Source organism: Nicotiana sylvestris, chromosome 5, assembly GCF_000393655.2.
Source record: "Nicotiana sylvestris chromosome 5, ASM39365v2, whole genome shotgun sequence".
Lineage (NCBI taxonomy): Eukaryota > Viridiplantae > Streptophyta > Magnoliopsida > Solanales > Solanaceae > Nicotiana > Nicotiana sylvestris.
The window spans coordinates 9,788,589-9,811,167 of record NC_091061.1 but is presented as its reverse complement, the minus strand read 5'-3'; the positions used below and the strand labels follow the sequence as shown (position 1 = coordinate 9,811,167).

The window sequence follows — 22,579 nt, the reverse complement described above, 5'->3', positions numbered from 1 at the left end:
GGGAGTTTTATACAATTAGTACGTTAGATTTATTGTTTACTTTTATTAGCTAGTATACATAAATTATATACTGATTATACATACTTATATATATATTATACATGTATTAATATATATTATACATATGCCGTCTAATTTTAGTTTAAGCGGATGAGCGGCTATCTAGGTTAATTCTTCTTATAAAATAAAATTTCTTGATGATAAGCTATGTGTTCCTCAATTATTGTTCATCTTCCTTTATACAACATTTTTATACAAAGTCAATACGTAGAATTTCTTGCTAGCATACAACGTTAGTAATGAAAGATTCTATCTCATAACATTTTGTTGATATCAATAAATAACAAAATGAACTTTGTCTTGTACTTGGCTTGCATTTGAAAATTTGATCCACAATAAACGTTTCCAAAGTTTCAAATATTTTGCAAAATTTATGTCTTTCATTCAATATTCCAAATATTGTATGTGACTGCCACACGTAGGGTTTGTGTGGTAGAGAAGAGATAGGGAATTCATGTGGGTATGTCAGCAACAAAAATGGAAAGGCCCAATCATTGATTGGACAGTACGATTACCCTATTGATAAAATGTCATGGTCCACCATTATTATGTTATAATTCTGAATTTTCTCTCAAGTAAAATATTGATGTAAAGCCAATCTGGTCGACAAAAAAACAAAGGCACATTAATTTTCTTCCTATCCCCACCACAGCCAGGTTTGCACTACATTTATTACATACCAATCTTGTCTGTTTTTACTCTGATATTTTCTTGGTTTTCTCCTGGTGTTGTTTCAGATTTCTTGCCTTTCTATAATTGTCATCCATTACACTATAGGTTTTGGTATTGCACTTCCTTAAATTTTAATTTTTCGTATACTGCTGACATTTTTCAATGCTGTAGTACAATGGAGTAACTAGAAATACTAGAAAAGTATTAATGTTGTTTTAGCTGACACCTAAAAAAAACATGCACAAAGCATCCTGCATTCATGCAGGATCCAGGAAAGGGTCACAACCCGAGTATATATAGACAATTGTGATGACCCACCATGTCATCATGCCACATAGGCGTCATTGGGCATATATTAATATAATGTGGAAGCTTACATAAGAAGAAGACTAGCATTTGTGAGAAGATTCTAGAGAGGTATGGACATCTCCTTAGGAAGAACCTAGATCCTTATGGATTTGCTAGGAAAGTCCTTGGAAACTTCTAGGCTTGTAGAGAATTCTAGAAAAAGCTTTTATCTTGTAAATATGAAGGACTTGTGTAATAATTAATATTTACACACTAGCCCCTAGGAGACTAGTATATAAAGGGGGTCATTCATTTGTAATTCATCAAGCAAACAATTCAAGTTCTCTCTATTACAAAGCTTCCTTTAACAATTCTCTTGTGTTCTTTCTTCTATTCTCTTAGCGATCTTGAGTGTAGTAAGGCTGACTTGACATAGCAAGAACGTGAGCAAGTTGTGCAAGATCGTGAACGAGTTGTCAAGTACTGCACGTGTACTTAATTAACAACTAAGGATGTGACAACGTGGTATCAGAGCGAAGGTTTCAACTAAGGGAATGGCGAACGACGGAGAAATTAACGTTGCCAACGTCATCCAGGATGCTGCTGGCAAGAGCGACCGTAGCAAAAAGAGGAATGTCACCAACAAGAGCCAGGAGGTGCCACCTGAGGTTGTGTCAAACGAAGGGCTTACATCCCAAGAACCATCTGCCACTGAGGCGAGCGAGGATGGAGTGGAGGTCCTTCCAGAGGATGTCTCGCTCGGTAAAGAGTGGGTGATGAAGATGAACGCAGGGATGGACGCCGTGGAGATCTTTGTCCAAAGCTTGGGGAAGGTGGAAGGCACCCTTAACGTTCTTAAGGGGCACACTCTTGAAGAGATCGAGAGTATCCGAAATAACGTGGAGGAACATACATAGACAGAGATGGAACTAAGGCAAACCATCACTGCCTTAGAGTGCAGACTCATGGAGGCTTTAAGTACTATCGATGATCTGAAGGCAAAGATAGAGTCACTCGAGGAGCATGTCAATACTGGTGTGACTGAGGTAGCCAGCAATGTTGTGGTGACGAGGGAGGCCAAGATCAAGGCTCCCAAACCCCCGGTGTTCAAAGGTGTTCGTGATGCACAAGAAGTGGAAAACTTCCTTTGGCACATGGATAACTACTTCAGGCACGGCAAAGTGAGGGACGACGAGGCCAAGATCAACACTGCGGTATTATACCTCTCAGAGACTTCCATGCTATGGTAGAGAAGGAAGATGACCGACGTGGATAAAGGTCTATGTACTATTAGCACATGGGATCAGTTCAAAGTGGAGTTCAAGCGACAGTTTTTTCCAAACAATGTCTTGTACGAGGCAAGGCGCAAGTTTAGGGAATTGAAGCAAACAGGGAGCATACGTAATTACGTCAAGGAGTTAACTACCCTTATGCTTCAAATCCCCAACCTGACCAATGATGACTTGTTGTTCCACTTCATGGACGGGTTGCAAAATTGGCTAAGCAGGAGTTGCAACGCCGACAAGTCACTGATATAGACCAATCCATAGTGGAGGCCGAATCATTGATGGATTTCAGGCATGACAAACACGACAAAGGCAATGGCAAGGAGTCAAAGGTTAACAATGTCAAAGGTGGGGGAGACCGTGGCAAAGTCAAGGAGATACAACAATAATACTCCAAGACTCAAGACTTCAAAAAGTCGAGTGGTCGTCAGGGCTACGCCGAGAAGAAGGCGCAGGTCAAGAAGAAGGGATGCTATATATGTGGAGGGCCACATGGCTTCAGGAATTGTCCTGACCTCAAGAGCCTCAGTGCCATGGTACATGAGCGGAAGGAGCAGCCACAAGGAGAGAGTCCGGGAACCGCACAGTTGGATATGATCGGATTATGTGGTGCTGTCACGAAGCAAGCTATCCAACCTACCGAGAATGGCAATCAGTACATGGATCTCACCATCAATAACAAGCCCGCTCGTGCAATGGTGGATACTGGAGCAACTCATAATTTCGTGACTGAGGCTGCCGCAAAGAGACTGGAATTGAAGTTTGCTCCAACCAACTCTCGCGTCAAGACCGTGAATGTCGAGATACAGAATGCTCGTGGGGTAGCTAATGGAGTTAATGTCAAATTGGGAACTTGGAAAGGTATGACAAACTTTACCGTAACCGCTATGGATATCTTTGACATCATACTGGGGCAAGAGTTCTTTAGACATTGTCATACTTTAATCGACCCCTACCTCCAACGTCTCTTGGTTATGGAGCGAGAAGGAGCTTGCATGATACCTACAATGACTATGCCACACGGACAGAGCCAAGCACAACTCTCAGCTATGCAGGTTGTTAAGGGGATCAAGAAGGGGGAGCCGACGTTCGTGGCAACCATCACAAGTCTGGAGGAAAACAAGAGTTTTCAAGAGACACTACCGCCTTGCATAGAGAAGTTGCTTGAGGAAAACAAAGATGTCATACCCGAGGAGTTGCCTAAGCACTTGCCACCCAGGCGAGAGGTGGATCACAAGATTGAGTTGGAGCTAGGGGCTAAGCCACCCGCATTTGCCCATATCGTATGGCACCTCCCGAGCTAGAGGAGCTCAGGAAACAATTGAAGGAGCTGCTAGATGTTGGTCACATTCGCCCATCAAAGGCACCTTTTGGCGCACCAGTATTGTTCCAGAAGAAGAAAGATGGATCGTTGCATTTGTGCATAGACTACCGAGCACTTAATCAGGTCACCGTGAAGAATAAGTACCCGATCCCGCTCATTGCTGACTTGTTTGATAGACTTGGGCAAGCCAAGTACTTTACCAAGGTGGATCTTCGAAAGGGCTACTACCAGGTTCGCATTGCGGAAGGGGATGAGCCAAAGACAGCATGTGTGACGAGATATGGAGCCTTTGAGTGGTTGGTGATTCCCTTCGGCTTAACCAATGCACCGGCCACATTTTGCACCCTTATGAACAAGATTTTTCATCCCTACCTTGATCAGTTCATGGTAGTCTACCTAAATGACATAGTCATCTACATCAACACCTTGGAGGAACACATGGAGCACTTAAGGAAGGTTTTCCAAGTCTTGCGGGAGAACGAGCTATACATCAAGAGAGAGAAGTGCGAGTTTGCACAATCAAAGGTGCACTTCTTGGGCCATGTCATTAGCAATGGCGAGCTACGCATGGACGAGGCTAAGGTACATGCTATCTAGGAGTGGGAGGCACCCATAAAGGTAACTGAGTTGAGATCCTTCCTTGGCATTGTTAACTACTATCGTCAGTTCATCAGTGGATACTCAGCAAAGGTCGCACCATTGACTGAGTTGCTAAAGAAGAACAAGCCATGGGTTTGGACGGAGCATTGTCAAAAGGCATTTGAATGCCTTAAGGCAGCTGTAACAGAGGAGCCAGTCTTGGCATTACCTGACTTTGCCAAGACATTTGAGGTGCACATAGATGCCTCAGACTTCGCCATTGGGGGTGTCCTGATGCAGGATAAGCATCTCATAGCATTTGAGAGCCGCAAGTTGAATGAGACGGAGCGGCGTTACACGGTGCAAGAGAAGGAAATGACGGCCATTGTGCATTGCCTTCGTACATGGAGACATTATCTTCTCGGGTCAAGGTTCGTGGTCAAGACTGATAATGTGGCTACTAGCTACTTTCAGACACAGAAGAAGCTCACACCAAAGAAGGCTAGATGGCAGGATTTCTTAGTCGAGTTTTATTATGCGTTGGAGTATAAGCCGGGAAAAGGTAACGTTGTAGCCGATGCATTGAGCCGGAAAGCCGAGCTTACTGCAATCACTTCAGCGAGATGGGACATTCGGGAGGCTATAAAAGAAGGCATGCAGCATGATCCAGCAGCATGATCCAGCAGCCAGACAGCTTATCGAGTTAGCTAACAAAGGCAAGATGAGACGGTTTTGGATAGAAGACGGCCTACTACTTACTACAGGTCGTCGGGTCTACGTTCCTAAGTTTGGAGACATTAGACGACAGATCATAAGGGAGAGTCAAGACACAATGTGGGCTGGTCATCCAGGTCAACATCGCACTAGGGCCTTGGTTGAGTCAGTCTACTATTGGCCACACATGCGAGATGACATAGAGTGCTATGTGCAGACTTGTCTTGTCTGTCAACAGGACAAGGTTGAACAACAACAACCCGGAGGACTTTTGGAGCCACTACTAGTTGCAGAGCATCCATGGGAGAGCGTAACTATGGACTTTATTACTTGCCTACCAAAGTCCGACGGTTATGGTACTATTATGGTGGTCGTGGATAAATTTTCCAAATATGCCACCTTCATGCCCGCCTCACCAGGTTGCACAGCCAAGGAAGCCGCCAAGCTATTCTTTAAGACCGTGGTGAAGTATTGGGGCTTACCAAGGCATATAATCAGTGATCGAGACCCCGCTTTACTGGAAACTTTTGGAGAGAGTTGTTTGACATACTTGGTACGGAGTTGCACTTTTCTACTAGTTTTCACATACAGACGGATGGACAAACGGAACGAGTCAATGCCTTACTAGAATGCTACTTGAGGCATTATGTAAGCGCGCATCAGAAAGATTGGGCAAAGCTCCTAGACATCGCCCAATTCTCTTATAACTTGCAGCGGAGTGAGTCCACTAGGCGGACACCATTTGAGCTAGCCACAGGCCAACAACCACAAACTCCACATTCATTACCAGCCACGTTCGAGGAAAAAAGTTTGGGGTCTTATCATATGGCCAAATGGTGGGAGGAGCAGCTCGACACTGCTAAATCCTACTTTGATAAGGCAGCTAAGAAGATGAAGAAGTTTGCGGACCGTAAGCGGCGCCCCACATACTATAGAGTTGGGGACATGGTCATGGTGAAGTTTAACCCAAGACAGTTCAAGGCCCTACGGGGCATGCATCAGAATTTGATTCGCAAGTATGAGGGGTCATTTAAGATCGTCGCCAAGGTAGGCAAGATCTCATACAAGCTTGACATGTCATCGTATCTTAAGATATACCCTGTCTTCCATGCCAGCATGCTTAAGCCATATCATAAAGATAAGGATGATCCGAGTAGGGGCCAATCAAGTCGAGCGCCAATGACTATCACCGCCTCGCATGATCGGGAGATTGAGGCTATCATAGATTACCAGGCCAGGCGAAAATAAGGGCAAAAAGCCACCGCTATGTTCCTCGTCCGTTGGAAAGGGCAATCACCAGAGGAGGCCACGTGGGAATGATATGAAGACTTGTGGCAATTCAAAGATAAGATCCGAGAGTTTATGCAGCAGCATTGCGCCGCGGTCGTAGCAATATTAGGTGGGGGAGAATGTGATGACCCGCCATGTCATCATGCCGCATAGGCGCCGTTTGGCATATATTAATGCCATGTGGAAGCTTACATAAGAAGAAGGCTAGCATTTGTGAGAAGATTCTAGAGAGGTATGGACATTTCCTTAGGAAGAACCTAGATCCTTGTGGATTTGCTAGGAAAGTCTTTGGAAACTTCTAGGCTTGTAGAGAATTTTAGAAAAAGCCCATTATCTTGTAAATATGAAGGACTTGTGTAATAATTAATATTTACACACTAGCCCCTAGGAGACTAGTATATAAAGGGGGTCATTCATTTGTAATTCATCAAGCAAACAATTCAAATTCTCTCTAATACAAAGACTCCTTTAACAATTCTCTTGTGTTCTTTCTTCCATTCTCTTAGCAATCTTGAGTGTAGTAAGACTGACTTGACATAACAAGAACGTGAGCAAGTTATGCAAGATCGTGAACGAGTTGTCAAGTGTCGCACATGTACTTAGTTAACAACTAAGGACGTGACACAATTTACTATAATGCAAGCATTATTGGCTACATCCACAGCTCGAGTCCATAACTTACAAGTCACACGGAGACCACTTTACTGTTGCTCCAAGGCTCGTTGTACCAAAATAGTGATTCTCAAAATAATGGAGAGTTGTATTGAGAAAAAGAACGATATTAAAGGATCAGTGTAGAACCTAAAATGATAATATACATAGATAGTCATTTAAAGGTTATACTTCTGTTTCCCTCCTTTTACTGTTTTTCCATTACATAGTGGGATTGGCAAGGGGAAGGGGGAAAGGGGATAATTCGAATGGAAAGACTTGGACTAATTAAATTTGACAATAGAAAGCTACAGAGAAAATATTCACAGTTATTTGCAACTTAACATGAAGCACAAGAAACCAAACTAGAGAAATCTGTTCATCATTTCTTTCTTTCCTCTTCAAAATCAATATAGCCTTCATCAAGCGAAGATTCACCAGAACTACCTGGTTTCTCCATCGGAAGCACTAACTTTTCTATACTAGTTTGCTTCTTCTCAACCAATCCAACAGGCCTTCCATAGAGTGAAACCAAACCCTTAATTGCAAAACCATTTGCTATAGTATCAATGTCGATGGTTCCAGAGTAGAGTCCCCTGCTTCCACTAACCAGCATATTTTGTGTCTCTTCACTACGAGAAAGCACAGGCGGCAGTAGATCAATCAGCTGTGGGCTGGGCTGATTGGAGTTGTTTATGAGCAATCGAAGCGTCTCTCTAGCACTTTTCTCAGCCACTGAATCTGTTTCTGGAAGTAAGGGGTTCACTAAATTCGGGTGTAACTGTGGAATAGTGCCAGAGATAGCAGGACCTGCACTGACCAAGTAACCTTGGCCAGAAGAGCAAACGTCAATAACTGGAATATGGACAATAGGATCACATACAAAAGGTGTGAAGGAAGATATTTGCTGTGACGTTGCCAAAGACAACGGCAACCTGAACACTGGTTCAGGCAAAAGAGCTGGGAAATCGAAACTGGATAGATCAGTGACAAGAGGTGGCTTTGGTGTCAAAATACTAGATGGACATGCAGGTGCTATTGAAGAGAGTAGTGGCACTGACAATGAGTCTGTAGACAAGATAGGCAAGTTTGGAGTTCCAACTGAATACTGCGGAGTGGATACAGCAGGAGGGCACCAACAGTAATAAGGAGAGAAAACTGTTGAATCCAGAGAATGGATAGTAGCTGCAGGGTCTCGGAAAGGGGGGCAAGTAACAAGTGGCTCCAAAACATTTGAAGGACCAGTTTCTCTTCCAAGCTTGTCTTCTTCAACACAATTAGAAATAGGTGTATCTGTGCTACTTGTGCCTGCAATCTGGCAATCTACACATGAAAGATATCTATCTTTAAAAGCACTAGATATAGGACTAAGGCTACTCATCAGGCTGGTATTTGACCTTAGGCCAGTGAAATGCTGAGGCAGCAGAGGTTTCTGAGATACAACTGATATCTGGGCATTAAGACCAAGTTCAGAAGAATTAACAGAGCCATCTGCTGAAGGATCTCTTGACAAAATGGAACTTGCTTGAGGATTTGTGGCAGCTGAACCTAGGAGATAAGCTCGAAGATGAATGGCAAAACAGTCCAGCCGTGATTCATCAATTCCAGTTAATTCAACCAAGGAAGGTTTCTTCTTAAGCAAATCCCTCATCTAAGCAAAACCACAATTGTTAATCATATTAGCCCTCTACTTATTCAATATAAAGCCACAAATATTCAGAAGTTGATTGCAGTAAACATAAAAGCATATCTACCTTTCTCCGCAACTCGTCTCCAAGGAGCTGAGACTTCTCTGAACACCAAAAATAGGAAGTCTCACCGTCAGTGATATTTATAAGAAAAGAGCGTCCAGACTGGTCTGACACGATATCCTTAATCTCTACAGCAGCGCAATCAGATTCACTATCAAATGTCCCAACTCTCGCTGTTCTACCATCATCCCCAATGAATGAGATGCTCAACTCAGATGTTGGCAAAATTGCAAGGTTTAAGTTTCCCCTGTTACAACAGCACAAGAGAAAAAGAAGTGCTTAGGTGCAGTTAGAAGTCAACATATTACATACCAAATCAAATGTAACCAAATTCAGCACGCACTTATCACTTGAGAATCCTACACCTAATGCCCTTGCTAACACCCAAAAACAGGAAATGGCATTATGAGCTCCTCAAAAGAAAACTCTCTAAAAAAGATACAAAAATTAAGGCAGCGAGACAACTCAAACTTTGATATCTTTCCTTCTTTCCACAATAGTATTCTTACTGGACAAGTTAGCCTCTGAAACAAGGGCAATATCCTTGCGCAAAATTGCGCATCATTCCCGACGTATTTAATCCTTTAGGTGGATGCCTGACATTTTTTTATGACAAGTAGTAATTAAACCAGCTAGTGTAACACGTAGGTAATGTGACCTTGTGAAATACAGGTGCACTTAATACACAAATGAGATACGTATTTACTCTAAGGAAACAGCAAAATCACATGGGCACACCAAGAGAAGATAGTTTTTTCCCGGGGGATGCCGCTTTTTTTGGGGGGTGGGGGGTGGGGGGAGGGGGGAACTCCTCCATTCATGTATATTACTCAGCTTCAATGAAGCGCGAAAGCCAAAAGAAACTAACTATAGAAAATCTCTTTACTAATTGAATGTTATCAGAGAATACAACGACAAATTTAAGGAGAAAAGTAGAAATGTAAAAGCAACTATGAGGTATGGACAGGAAATGACATAATAGCATGTGACAAGGAAACGACAAACTGAACAATATTGACACTTCTAGTTCAGACAGAAACACAACCAAATCATTAAAAAGAAAACATCAAGGGAGAACACGACACACATCTAGATAATTCAGAGTGAAGTAATCAAATCATGTAATATAGAAGCGTGAAACTACCTTGACTTCTTCTTAATTCAGAGATCATAATAGTATACGCCAATTTACCTACAAGTCAAAAGATATTTCATGTGGAAGCATGAACATTTGTTACCAGTAATAAACAACACAACATCTTGGCAACTTCTAATCATGATCAACAAGCATATGTACAGGTTAAACTGGATTGCGCTACATAGTATCAAATAAGCAGAGAGAGATGTCGCAACTTCATTGTTTAAATAATCAGAAGAGAACAATACGAGAATACTTGAACATAGCACTAAGCCTCATATGCAGCAATATGACAAAAGTGATAGAGAACATAATACTTACTAATGGATCAGTGGAAAAACAGTTCTAACAGTCAGAAGGGGTCTATTACTATAAAGAATGCCCAAAACAACAACTTATTTTCCATCTCCATTAAGGCAAAACAACTTATAGATAAGTAATACTTTCATTTTTAATTTGACTTTCAACTAATCTATGTTTAAATAAGTAATTGAAAACTATTTAAAAAATAAGCACAAATATTGGGCATGCTACAATTTCTAGCATATAAGAATATATGAACAAATCAGCTATTCATTTTTCTATTTATAACAATGACATGAAAAGTTGAAGTTATCTGCCTTGGAAAATTCAAAAGGAGTCTAAATGGCATTTAGACTTTAGAATTACTTCTTCTAGTTACAGCTAACACTTCTAGTTCACTGTTAAAATGAGGCGCCTTTTCAGTCTGTACTGGAGGTAACTAAAATGAAAATATTAGATATATTATAAAGAATAGGAAGGGGCATTTAGACAAGTACTAGAAATAGAAGTGCTCAATCAGTTACTGAAAATGTAATAGTACAAGATGTGAATCCACAAGGAGTAGATAATAGCTAAGATCATCTATACTGTATTTCTCTGTGTACCATGACAGTAGCAAGAGATAAGTGAACTTAATTTTGTTCAGCAAGCATTTTGCGCTAGTGCTTAAAGTACAAATAATTACACACTTCTATTTTCTTCGGCATCCTAACCAGATGGGGTTGTTAGCATGCCACTGAATTATTATTGCTAAGACCATGATGCTTGATAAAGATGCCAATCTTAGCTTTGAGTAATACATCAATCTTAGCTTGCCAGAGACAAGATTATGAATATAATAATACCAAAAATAACTAGCTGCAACTAAATGCATCAACTTTCCTACAATGGAGAAGGAAGAGAGGATAAAAAGAGCACAATCTAAGCCCACCAGTGACCAGTCAAATCACGAAGGAGCTGATTTAACTAAAGCAGTCAGTCATTAGAATGTCACAAGAACTACAAGTAAACATAAAAAATAAAAAATGCTGGACCTAAATAAACCCCAACATCGAAACCAATGTAATACATGCATAAGAGCAAATTTTTTAGCCACTACCTTGTAGTGGTCGGGCGCAAAAGTGTCCCCTGCTTCTTGATCTTCCCAACACGCATTGAAACGAGTGGAATGCACAAGCACCTGGCAAGCATTCCAACTTCTGATGGTTCAAAATTCTGTCAAAGAACAACAATTACGATCACATACTCTTTTTATTGCAAATATAATATCGCATCAAACAACATCACAATCAAAATTAACACAATGACCTAAAATGAGCTCCACACAGATTTAATTGAACTTCTTAAGTAAGAAAAAAGCTGAAGAAATACATACTCTCTCTGTGCCAATTTATGTGGCACACTTTCCTATTTAGTCTATCCCAAAAAATGACACTTTTTTTTTAAATTTAGAAATAATTTAACTTTAAGATTCCCTTTTATTGTTCTTTTACCTTGACGAGATGATTGTATAACCATGCCAATGATCATAACTTGTTTTAAACTACAAATTTCAGAAGTGTCTTTTTTTTTAACTCCCTGCCAGTCAAACAAGGCCGCATAATACGGGAAAAGAGAGTACCCCCTCAGTCCCAAATTAGTTGTCATGTTTCACCTCTCAAAACTCAAACTCTGTGAATTTTTTTTAAAATTTCTTTTCAACATTTCACATGAAAAAAATTGCTACTTAGTAGTACTTTTTGTATAGTAGTTTTTAAATATCCAAATTTTGGTTTAAGATATTGAGTTAATCTCAGGGGAAGCTACATAGTTGGCCACTCGGCTAAAAATATTTACGGCCGTTAGCTAATATACATATATAATACAGCTAATTTTTTTGGACGAACGGCTATTCAAGTTAATTCTCTTAATTATCTCTAATCCAATTTAGCTTCAAAGATTAGCCAAATTGACTCTTGAAAAACGAAACATGAACTTTTTGAGATAGAGAGAGTATTAATTTGGGAGAATTTGAGACGTACTTGACTAAGATAAGCCAGTAATCGGTCTTCAGCAGCATCGGTGGAAACATTTAGCTTCAACAAAGGCTTTAGCCTTTCATCGACTCGACAAGCTCCCATCACCTGCAAATCCAGAGCCAGAAGCCACTGAACAACGTCGGTTTCTCCTGATGTGCACTCGCCGCCCGACGAAACGCTGTCGTACGAAAAATTATCCTCCGATGACGACGATGACGTGTCGTCGAATTCCTCCACGCGATTTGAATTTTCTACCTCATCAATCTCCAGATTGTTCATAGATTGTTGCTTCTCTGAATGATGATCCATTTAAATTTCAATTAATTAAGGTTAAATATGTTCGAAGTACGCTCGTAATCCAAAAAATTGAAGGAGATTGAGAGAAAATAAAATAACGAAATCCACACGTCGAACAGCTGCAAATAGGAAACAAGAGGCGTTGAGTTCCTTTAAATAGGATCGATGGAAGGCCTAACGGATTTCAGATGTGGTAATGAAATGTGATTTAGGGCTGAACTGGAATCCGGGGAATTATGGTATTGCGTAGGGCCAAGCTGACTCTTATTGGGCCCATATTGCTTATTGTGGGACCGTGTGGGGCCTAAGGCGGTGATAATGAAAGCGCCACGTCAGCTTTGCGATTAGACAAAAGCTGGTTTGATTAAGTAGTGCTTCCTATATTAATTAATTAAGAAGTTAAGAAGCAAGGAACCTTCTCCATGTGGCATATACGTAATATCATAATCAGACATTGACTAGTTGGCGAATTAGATGGAACTTATGATAGTTTGGTTTTAAATTTAATAGATTGATTCATTGAGTGCATTCTTTAATTATTATTTTTTTAATTTGAAATGTTGATTTCCCCTTTAGAAAAGAGAGAAAATTCCCTTGTGTTAATCAACCTAAGGCATTTATGAAACACGTCATCACAACAACAACACAATAATTCCAGTATGACCTTACAATGGTATTGTGTACGCAGACCTTACCTCTACCTTGTGAAGATAGAGAGGTTGTTCGAGAGACCCTCGACTCAGAGAATTATGAACACATCACGTTCAAACAAAAAGACCAGGTAAAATATTGCGAAGTCATAACTTCATTTTCCCAGTTTCCCCCAACAAATTACACTTCCACCAAGGGTTTATTCTCATTCACAAAATGGAATATATTCCTATCTAATCCTTATTTTTTACCAAGTTTGGGCCTCATAAGAAGCAAAAAGGAAAGCTTTTAGATGCGCTAAGCCCTAACAAAAGTGAAGGATGTAACAAGGAAATCTGATCACCAATAGACTAATAAACAACACGTTCTACTTAGTCAATTGATTATAAAGAAGCTCAAATCCAAGTCCAATAAATTTTGTAGTAATAAGAAGTACAACAACATTTCACCTTTGATACAGAAGGAAGATAGACGGCATTAACTAGTATGCCTTGACCAAAGAACGGATTTAAGGTCAACTAAGATATTTCCATTCTATACCGTGAAGACACAGCATACGACCCGATATCTGTAATGGTGAAATATCCAATTGAATAGTCGAGATGCCAGCAAGCTGGTTAGAACACCACTGCTATAAAAACATCTTTATCTTTGTTATTACAAAGTAACCCGTCCTAGTTCTGAAGGTATTTCTGAATGAAGCTGCACCTTGCTTAGACTTCAATGGAGGAAAACCAACTTCTAATGAGGCTTTAATCTGACAGAAGTAGCAGAACGACCTGTTAATAACCATCTAGCACCCCTGACAAGTTCTTCCTTGACCATGAATAGAACAGCAGCAGCAAGAACACTTTGTACAATTTTTGTGCTCATCCCCTTGCAGAATCCATGAAAGCCTTCATAGCGTAAAATCTTCACTATAGCGTCAAGTGTGCCTATATTGCATAGAGCAACTTTTACTATTTGAAATATTTTTTCCGAAAGAAAAAAGAAGCCCAAAAAGCTATATGGAAAACCTAATACATGTTATATCAATTTTCAGAAAATTGCCGACTAAATGCACCATCAAATAGCCAACAAAGTTTCATTCAATCTAGATAAGATAATCCAAATTCCAAATGACTCCAGGTCGTACTTTTTCATTTTTATTTTGAATGTAGGTTAACATATTGCTTGAAATAGAATTACTGCATTTAGCAGTCTGATTTCACCAATGTAGAATTTTTAGAAACTCAAATATGCTAGCCTTTAAAATGATGCCAAGTATAGGAACACGGTAACTCAAGTCCACTGACCTTTATAGTGATGTCTTTTATCCCCACCAACATCCTGCTTTGCCTGAAGTCGTGACTGCAAGACAGAAAGCACTTAAACTCAAGTGGTCCAAACTCTGCATAGAACTAAATTGGACCCTACTGCCGCCAAACTGTGTTTCAACTGCTCCGATCGGCAGTTGCAATAAAAGTTAAAACTGAGAATGTTGGTTGACTAATTTACCCAAAAGGTGAAATGGAGGGTAGAAAAACAGAAGATGACGATGAGTATGAGTCAACTTTTAGGGGGCTGCTATTTGCACATTAATCCAACAGATGAGACAATTTTGATGAGAAGGGTAAAGGAAACGAACTTTCTCCACACTGACTTGTATACCTTGATAACCAGAAGAGGATACGTTACAACCGTAGCTCCAAGTTTTGCTACAGCTCCGAGTAGAAATATCTAGCAAAGATATAAAACACATGAGGTCCAACAGTTAGACACATCAAAAGCTAAAAATTCTAAAATGATAATACAAGTCCAGAATACAATTTAGAGGAATAAGAGAAAGGGACAAAAGTTTACCTCCAAAGCAGTGACATCATTGGCACCTTTGTTGCTAGAGGCACGTCGTTTCCTGATCTTCTTCAGCAAGGTTTCATATAGCATAAATTGTATGGAAGGATTGCTTACCTGTATTTAGCAATATGAAGGATCAGGAACCATCATTTAGTACATACTACGTACTAGAGTAAGTTCTCACATACCATAAATAATGTTGGAAAAACACCATTCCAGAAACCCCAAACTCCAGCTTCACCGTAGACTTCTTGAATCTGAAATATACAAGTGTTACCTATTAGAAAATTACGGGTATAGGCAGCATAATTGATACCATGACTATGTAGCATGACCAAAAAAGCCACTAATTACTAAATGGCAAAATATGTTTATGCTTCAGTCCAGTCGCCATAGCCTTTATGTTGTATGCTAAATATCAAAGAGGACTAGGTGAGTACCATCATAGGTTCACACATGTCCTACATAGAAGCTGCAGAGGCATTTTCTGTTTCTGATTTTACAAAAGGTAAAAAAAAATTATGAATCTTTTCAGAAACCATCATTTCCCACAATGCTATTATGCTCCAGTATTAAGTAATGAAAGAAAACTAAGCATCAAAGCATCAACTAATCCATATTGCCAGTTAAAACTTAAGACATTGAAGAAATACTTTTTTTAAAAAAAAAGAATCTTTAGAGAGATATATGTTGGAGCCGTGCACCAGCTTTCATCACGGGAACAGATACTGACAAGTAAAATTCTCGTGGATTCTCCAAGTAGATTAAGTATGCAAATCTGATGGTCCTACATTCCAAGGTATGCAAATTAAGTTCAACGCATCATAAATCACATCTTTTAATAGGTATATCTATGTACATACAGTGTAGCTTGTCCCATAGGGAGGAGGTTCAACCACAGCAGATATTGCATCCTGTGATGTTACAGGTTTGGTGTGGTTATCTTTATCTTTTCTTGTATGAGTCTGCACAACAGTAGTGAGAAATAAATGTAAGAAAATCAAGCATGCGACAAATTATATTAGGGAGAAATTTTTCACGAAGAAAACCAGTAGATAGGCAATTAGTGATACTTTAGAAGCGAAGTTTTTTTACATCAAACCATGGCAATCAATAATACATTTAAAGCGAAGCATTTTGACATCAAAGTAACCACAGTTTCAATTGAATACTATACCATCCATAACTCAGATGCTCCTTCTACTTATGAATCCCTGTAGATCACAAAATGATCAATACATGACTAAGCTTCCAAACTGACACTTTCCATCTTTGGAAGCAGCAAACGCGCAGGAAAATATCAGTAAGTGAATTCAAAGCACCACTCTACTTCCTCTCACAATATTCAACAACACATTCAATCTTGGACCAATGTCGTCCCTTCCAATGACAGATATCTTCAACATGTATAACAGTACTGTACTTGCAACACCAACTATTCTATCTCAACAACTACATGGAACGAGCAAAGGAATTTCCCCATGTTGGTCAAAGCATACAGTTTGAAGAGCAAGATTTTCTTACTAATCTACATGAGCTAGGTAACTAACTATGCAGATATCTTAATTCTACGTTTAATAGACAAATGGTACTACAGCATTAAGGTTGAACTGCAGCTCTCCAACAACAACAACGCTGCTATCTCAAACTAGTTGGAGTCGCTACAAATCCTCTATCAGTTCTGCTCTACCTGCGCTTGTGAATTCAATACTCAATGATTTGTTTGTATTTATTTTGCATAGGATTTCTTCTCATCTCAAATAAATCCATCTGATGTTTGTTTCCCTAAACAAAGACATATATCCACATAACTTAAAAGACATTGGTTTGTGTACATTCATAACCAGTACTGTACTTGCAATAATTCCACCTTGTAAGATAAAAATTTGATCTCAATGTCACATACCTATTTGATATAATGCGAAGAAGCAACGGCATTACAGCGGCAGAATCAATGATGATGCTTTGGTCTCCTCAAAAGAGAAGCAACTTTATGTTGCAACTAACACCTGCCAGCTTTGCACATTCTGTGCTCTTTTTCAATCCACGGTTACCAGCCAGGCTACTGTATAGGTTGCCAATCATTGGCACCCTTTAATGTTTCATACTGACATATTTATTCGACGTTGAATTAATGAGTCCTAGCAAAAATCCATTGCAAAGATCAGCATACTCTGCATATTCCTGCCGAGAACCAAACTTCTAATTACCCTTCTGAATATCCATTTCATAGATAGTAAGCAACACTGTTCTCATTCTTGACCTGTAAATGGCACCACATCCTGCAATCCTCTATATCTGGTGGTTTTATTTAATTATCTTAAAGTTAGTCCCTTTCCTCGGATTACAAAAACTATAACATCTTTCTACTTCTTCCCTTGCTTCAATATATCCCTCAACACAATCCCATCAAAAATGAGTTTTAAATAGAGCTCATTCTCTGACCCCGCGAGCCTTTGTCTTATGCAGTTATAGACCTCTAATCACTCCAAAAAGAAATAAATTATAGCTCTACATCTGTATTGCGCTTCCGACAATTCCAATTTCCACATGAGACAAGTTAGAGCAAAAACTCATAGAAGAAAGTGTTAAACTGGTAGAATAAACTGGTAGAAACAAATCTTAAAAGAAAAAGATCTTATTCCACAACATAAAGGATGAAATAATCAAAGACCAACTACCAACACCAATAAAACTTTTTGCTGTGCTAAGCTCACCAAAAAATTAAGTAAATGCACTGATTGCATAACTATTCTCATAGGAAATAAGGAGAACCCCAGAGTATTTTACCTGCATGCGAGTAACAACTACCCATATGGGATTGGTCAGCAGCACGTTAACACACCTGTAACATGGAAAAGTCAAAACCCTCATGAGTAAAAAAGAAAAACTACAAAATCTCAAATGACATTTTAGCCAGATAATTTTATTCTTCGTGAAGGTGCTTTACAAGTTTTGGTTAGATAAATTAAGATTATCTATATTATGAAGACGGAATCCAATTTTTTCTTTTTTTTTATAAGGGTATTGTGGCAGAATGCTGTTGATACCTGCGCTATAAATATAACAGATTTACCCAAGACACCAAAAGTAGTATCCGACAGAAAAGAAAATTACCCAGATAAAGCAGCCACCAGTAATGAAGAGAACATTCCCACTGATCCATCACCAATTCCTTTTTTCTTACGTTCAAGGGCATCAGTTTCTGCTCTATTCCTGAATATTTGGTAGAAATAATAATAAACACCCTGTATCAAGAAAATGACGGAGACGTAAGAGATCATAATTTTCACTGCCAAACAACAAAGAAAAAAGAATTAGGAAATATACATTCACAGAAAGTGAAAGTTAGCGAAGTTTTCCAGTATGAGGGAGATTAAGGTTTGTTAATTGATTACTAAAATTTTGTCTCGCCATTTGTCAAAGGGATATAAGAAGACCATTAACGCAAACATACTCACTTATGCAATGTGCTCTTGGACCAATACCTATGGGTTACCCATATTATAAAAATGAAATCTTGATCGATAGACCAGATGCTGAATCACTAGACCGTGAATAACAGAAGATTGGGTGGGGCAGGGATCTATTTCAAAAAACCATCAATTATATATCGAAAACTTAATTGAGCTGTGAGCCATCCGAAAGGGCAAAAGGATTAACATCTAGCAACCACACAGAAGCTTTGAAGACTGAGTTCCATGCTTTTATGAACTATTAGCCAAGAAAATCTAACCCAAAATGCAGTGAAACTATTATCATAATACTTAATCGGTGAGGTAAACTAGACGTGATCCCTTAGCATCTTCAGCCCTGTCCGTGATCAATGTTCAACGAGACAAACATCAGTGGTCTTTCTTATATAACATGAGGCCTATAAGTCATAAGTATTAGAAACAAAGTTATCCTCTCCTTGTTCAGGAATTAAAGACAATTTGGTGAGTTTCATGTTTCCACATCAATTTTTACTAGTTCTTGTGACATAAGCAGGGAGTTTTCGACCCACTTTGTCAATTAACTATCACCCTAAATTTAAGTTAATCCTTCAAGTGGAAAATGTAACCGCCTATTAAGTGGGAAAATTTAACCGCGCATTATCGACTCGTTTTCCCCAAATCGGAAAACCCAAAGAGTCGCTTGATGCAAGGAGAAGGTACAGCGAGCTACTACTCTAATACTCTTCAATGTAAAGCCATAGAGAGACGAATTTGACACAACTAGTGACGCATGAGGAAGGGCAGAGCTTGACGCAGTGCGAGTGGGGAGCTTCAACAGAATAAAGAGAATGAGATAAAGATCTTCAAAACAAAGTCCCGAAGAGACCCAACAAGGATAACAGACTGAGAGGGCAAATATTTATTTTCCTTTGGTCCAGTCGCCTATTTTTATCAGATTATTGAGCAAGTGACTGTTCTTGTATCTGAAGAACAAAAGAACTTGAATTGCAGTTAGTAGGTTACATTGCCAAATTGATAATTTGATACTAATGGAAGAAAAGTTGGCAAAGATGAAGGAAAGTATAAGGCAGTGAAAGCTCAAATGGCACAAACAGAAAGCTAGAGTGGAGTTGATTTCTTATTTGTTGTATGTGCTGCAATTATATACGTACATTATGGATTTCAAAGTGGAAACACAAAGCATGAGTTAATGCAATTGCCAAAGACGTAGTTGGTTTGATCTAATGTACAAATTGCTGTCTGGCGAGTGAGATAATATTGTTGCGGACAGTTTTATTAATTGTAGGATTTAGTTTGCAGAAAATAAGCACTTGATATACTCTTTTGAAGTAACAAAGTTATGACTAGACAGTACAACAACAATAACTTTGCCTCAGTCCCAAACAAGTTGGGGTTGGCGATATGAATCCAATAGGCAGGCAATACCTTACACAATTAGTAATATGATTGCTTAGCCATACTATGTTTTTAATATATAATTGGAATATAACAAAGATATGGAATGACCACCACTATAAAACAAATAAAAGAAACAGCACCATGCGTTCTTCCTATCTCAATTAGCCATAATGCCGAAAACAAACCACAAAAAAAAAAACTAGAAACACAGAGGAAAACTGAGGATGATCAACTACTCTTGCTTCTTGCCAACACTTCCATTTGGTACTTTTGTTTTTGCCTTCATTCCTTCTTGACAATCCTAGAGATTTCACAATAAGGGATAGAGGGAGCGATAGCTAAAGCTTGGTGCCAAATAACCATTGATTTGCCTCCTAATTGCGGAAAAATTTTTCCTCCTAATTGTGTTAGCTTCGATGTGTTTCATTCCCTAATGGGCCAGTCACATAATTGTCAAAATGGGAAGTCCAGTCAGCTTTGACGGTTGTTAATGGGGACCAAAAATGTTAAATTTGACCATATTCAAAGGATTAAGAAATGTAAGAGGTGTTCTGTCCAACTTAACTAGCACCGAAGAATGTTAGAGGTATTATACAAAGGACCACCTTAACTTTTGGAAACTACTGCTGGAAATTTTCCAGCTAAAGCCAGAGTATAGCCCTAATGGGAGGTTTAAGAAAAGATGTACAATTACCAAAATCACATTTTAATTAGGTACACATCCATTTGTGCTATTGCACCTATGAAGTTCTTAATGATGGTTGTATTTACAAACTTTCGCAGGGGCTAATATTTAAGGACCAAATATGTGAAAAACTCATATCCAGGGTAAGGACAGATAACTACATGCAGATGACCAATAGCATCAAGATTGCATGATTGGCACATCTTTCCAGAGTCAAGGGACCACATATCACCCAGATTTATTTTCCCAATACCTAAACACAAGTCTGCCTTCTGCCAATATAAGTTTACCTACAATTATGACTTGAATTAAAAATCAATGGAAGTAAATATACAAATTCATAATCAATTGTTACTTCGCCTACTCCTATTCACAAACTAATAACAGTATTTCCTCAGTAATATGCTATTTCGATGTGACCAATTCCTAGTCTAACTTTAGTAATATGAACTTTACCAAAAATCAATTATCATTCTACACTACTCCAATCTCTTTTTAATTTCACAACAAGTTCTCAGCATCCGCTCAAACTTAAAGCATAGTCATTTCTGTTTCCCTAATTGTTCGGAAAAAACAAAGCAGATACAATTACTAACACAACATTTTGAACCGCAGAAAATGTCAAATTCAATATTCAACTAGGTTGGAACTGACAGTTGTTAACTTTTTCTTTTTTGGTCACAAATATCTAGAACAAACTAGCCCGACTAATCCGGGATTAGCTCCGAGTAGGTCCATTTCATTCCCAGGACTCGAACCCGAGACCTATTGGTGTAGCAGGCAAAGGTGGTATTCATAGTTGATGAGCAAGCACACGCAACAAACCACTGAATATTCTAAACAAAAATACTTTACAGGATGACTACGCACACGGCGCACATTAGCGTAAAGCAAAAAAAAATAAAGCACATACAATTACTAACACAACATTTTGAACCGTAGCAAAATGTCAAATTCAATCCTCAACTAGGTTGGAACTGATTGTTGTTAACTTTTACTTTTTTGGTCACAAATATCCAGAACACACTGGCCCGACTAATCCGGGATTAGCTCCGCGTAGGCCCATTTCATTCCCATGGCTGGAACCGGATACCTATTGGTGTAGCAGGCAAAGGTGGCTCATAGTTGATGAGCAAGAACACGCAAAAAACCACGGAATATTCTAAACAAGATACTTTACAGGATGACTACGCACACGGCGCACATTAGCATAAAGCAAAAAAACAAGCCTCACCTGCGACGCAGCGGTACCAATTAGCGACGGAGTTAAGCCACCATATAGCCCATCCCATCCTTCTTGCTTTACAACCTGCAGATCAAGTAATCACAACAAAGAAAAAAAAAACTTAAAGTAAATAAAGTTAAAAACTGAAAATTAATAGCAAGTACCTGGCAAATTTGTTCGATACTTCCAAGCGTTTGCTTCATTTTCTTAGAATTTCTATCCGTTTGCTGCCGAGTATTTACCTGCAATCGCACAAGTCAAACAAGAAAAAATTTGTACAAGTAATTCTATTGTTGAAGATTAAAATAAAGCTACGAAAAAGAAGAAATTAACAGAGAGTATAAATACTGTTTGTAGAGGATAGGTGATGAGCTGAGCGATGATGCCGCCGCCGGCACCGGCGAGGCCACTGATCAAAGCGTCCGACATAACTATTTACAGTAAAAATCGGAAAAATGTGCAGAAGTATTTACGATTTTATAGCAAAGAGTGTGTTTTTTGAAGAAATGTAATTGAAAGAAGAAAAAACGTGCAAGTAATGGAATATCTTTGACTTTGGAAGTAGCGGAATTTGGTAATTGGAATGTGAAATAACATGCGAATGGAGTGGAGTGGAGTGGGAGTAATTGCTATCATTGTGATAGTTCGGTTTTATTTTGTTTTTGTTACGTCTAACCGCTTGTTTGGATGGTTGTTACGCATTGTCTGTATTGTATTATATTGTATTATTTGATAAATATAATGTTTGGATAGATTGTGATACACACCAGCAATATAAAGAATAAACTTGTAATATTGTAAAGAAAAATTATGATACAAGGTATAATTACTATATAAAAAAGTAGGGTAAATGATAAAATAAAATAATTTAACAATAATAAAGGGTGAGATTGAGAGAAAAAAGACAAGGTAACGACGCGACCACACCAAATCGGTCGTTACATAAAGTGGCACA

General features: G+C 38.9%; 2 protein-coding genes across 2 annotated transcripts; both read right to left on the bottom strand.

The window, feature by feature from the left end:
* Positions 1-6,994: 6,994 nt before the first annotated feature.
* On the bottom strand, positions 6,995-12,513 carry LOC104238636 (uncharacterized). The gene is made up of 4 exons (XM_009793052.2): positions 12,078-12,513; positions 11,156-11,271; positions 8,619-8,862; positions 6,995-8,515 (listed from the first exon to the last, which is right to left on the bottom strand). Exons 1-4 carry the CDS (start codon positions 12,381-12,383, stop codon positions 7,247-7,249), a joined length of 1,935 nt encoding a protein of 644 aa, XP_009791354.1. The 5' UTR covers positions 12,384-12,513; the 3' UTR covers positions 6,995-7,246.
* An 860-nt stretch (positions 12,514-13,373) lies between these two features.
* Positions 13,374-22,248, bottom strand: LOC104238625 (peroxisomal nicotinamide adenine dinucleotide carrier-like). Its single transcript, XM_009793041.2, has 11 exons — positions 21,973-22,248; positions 21,789-21,866; positions 21,634-21,708; positions 17,976-18,106; positions 17,649-17,703; positions 15,722-15,823; positions 15,047-15,115; positions 14,865-14,972; positions 14,673-14,741; positions 14,318-14,372; positions 13,374-13,957 (listed from the first exon to the last, which is right to left on the bottom strand). Exons 1-11 carry the CDS (start codon positions 22,051-22,053, stop codon positions 13,764-13,766), a joined length of 1,017 nt encoding a protein of 338 aa, XP_009791343.1. The 5' UTR covers positions 22,054-22,248; the 3' UTR covers positions 13,374-13,763.
* Positions 22,249-22,579: the final 331 nt, after the last annotated feature.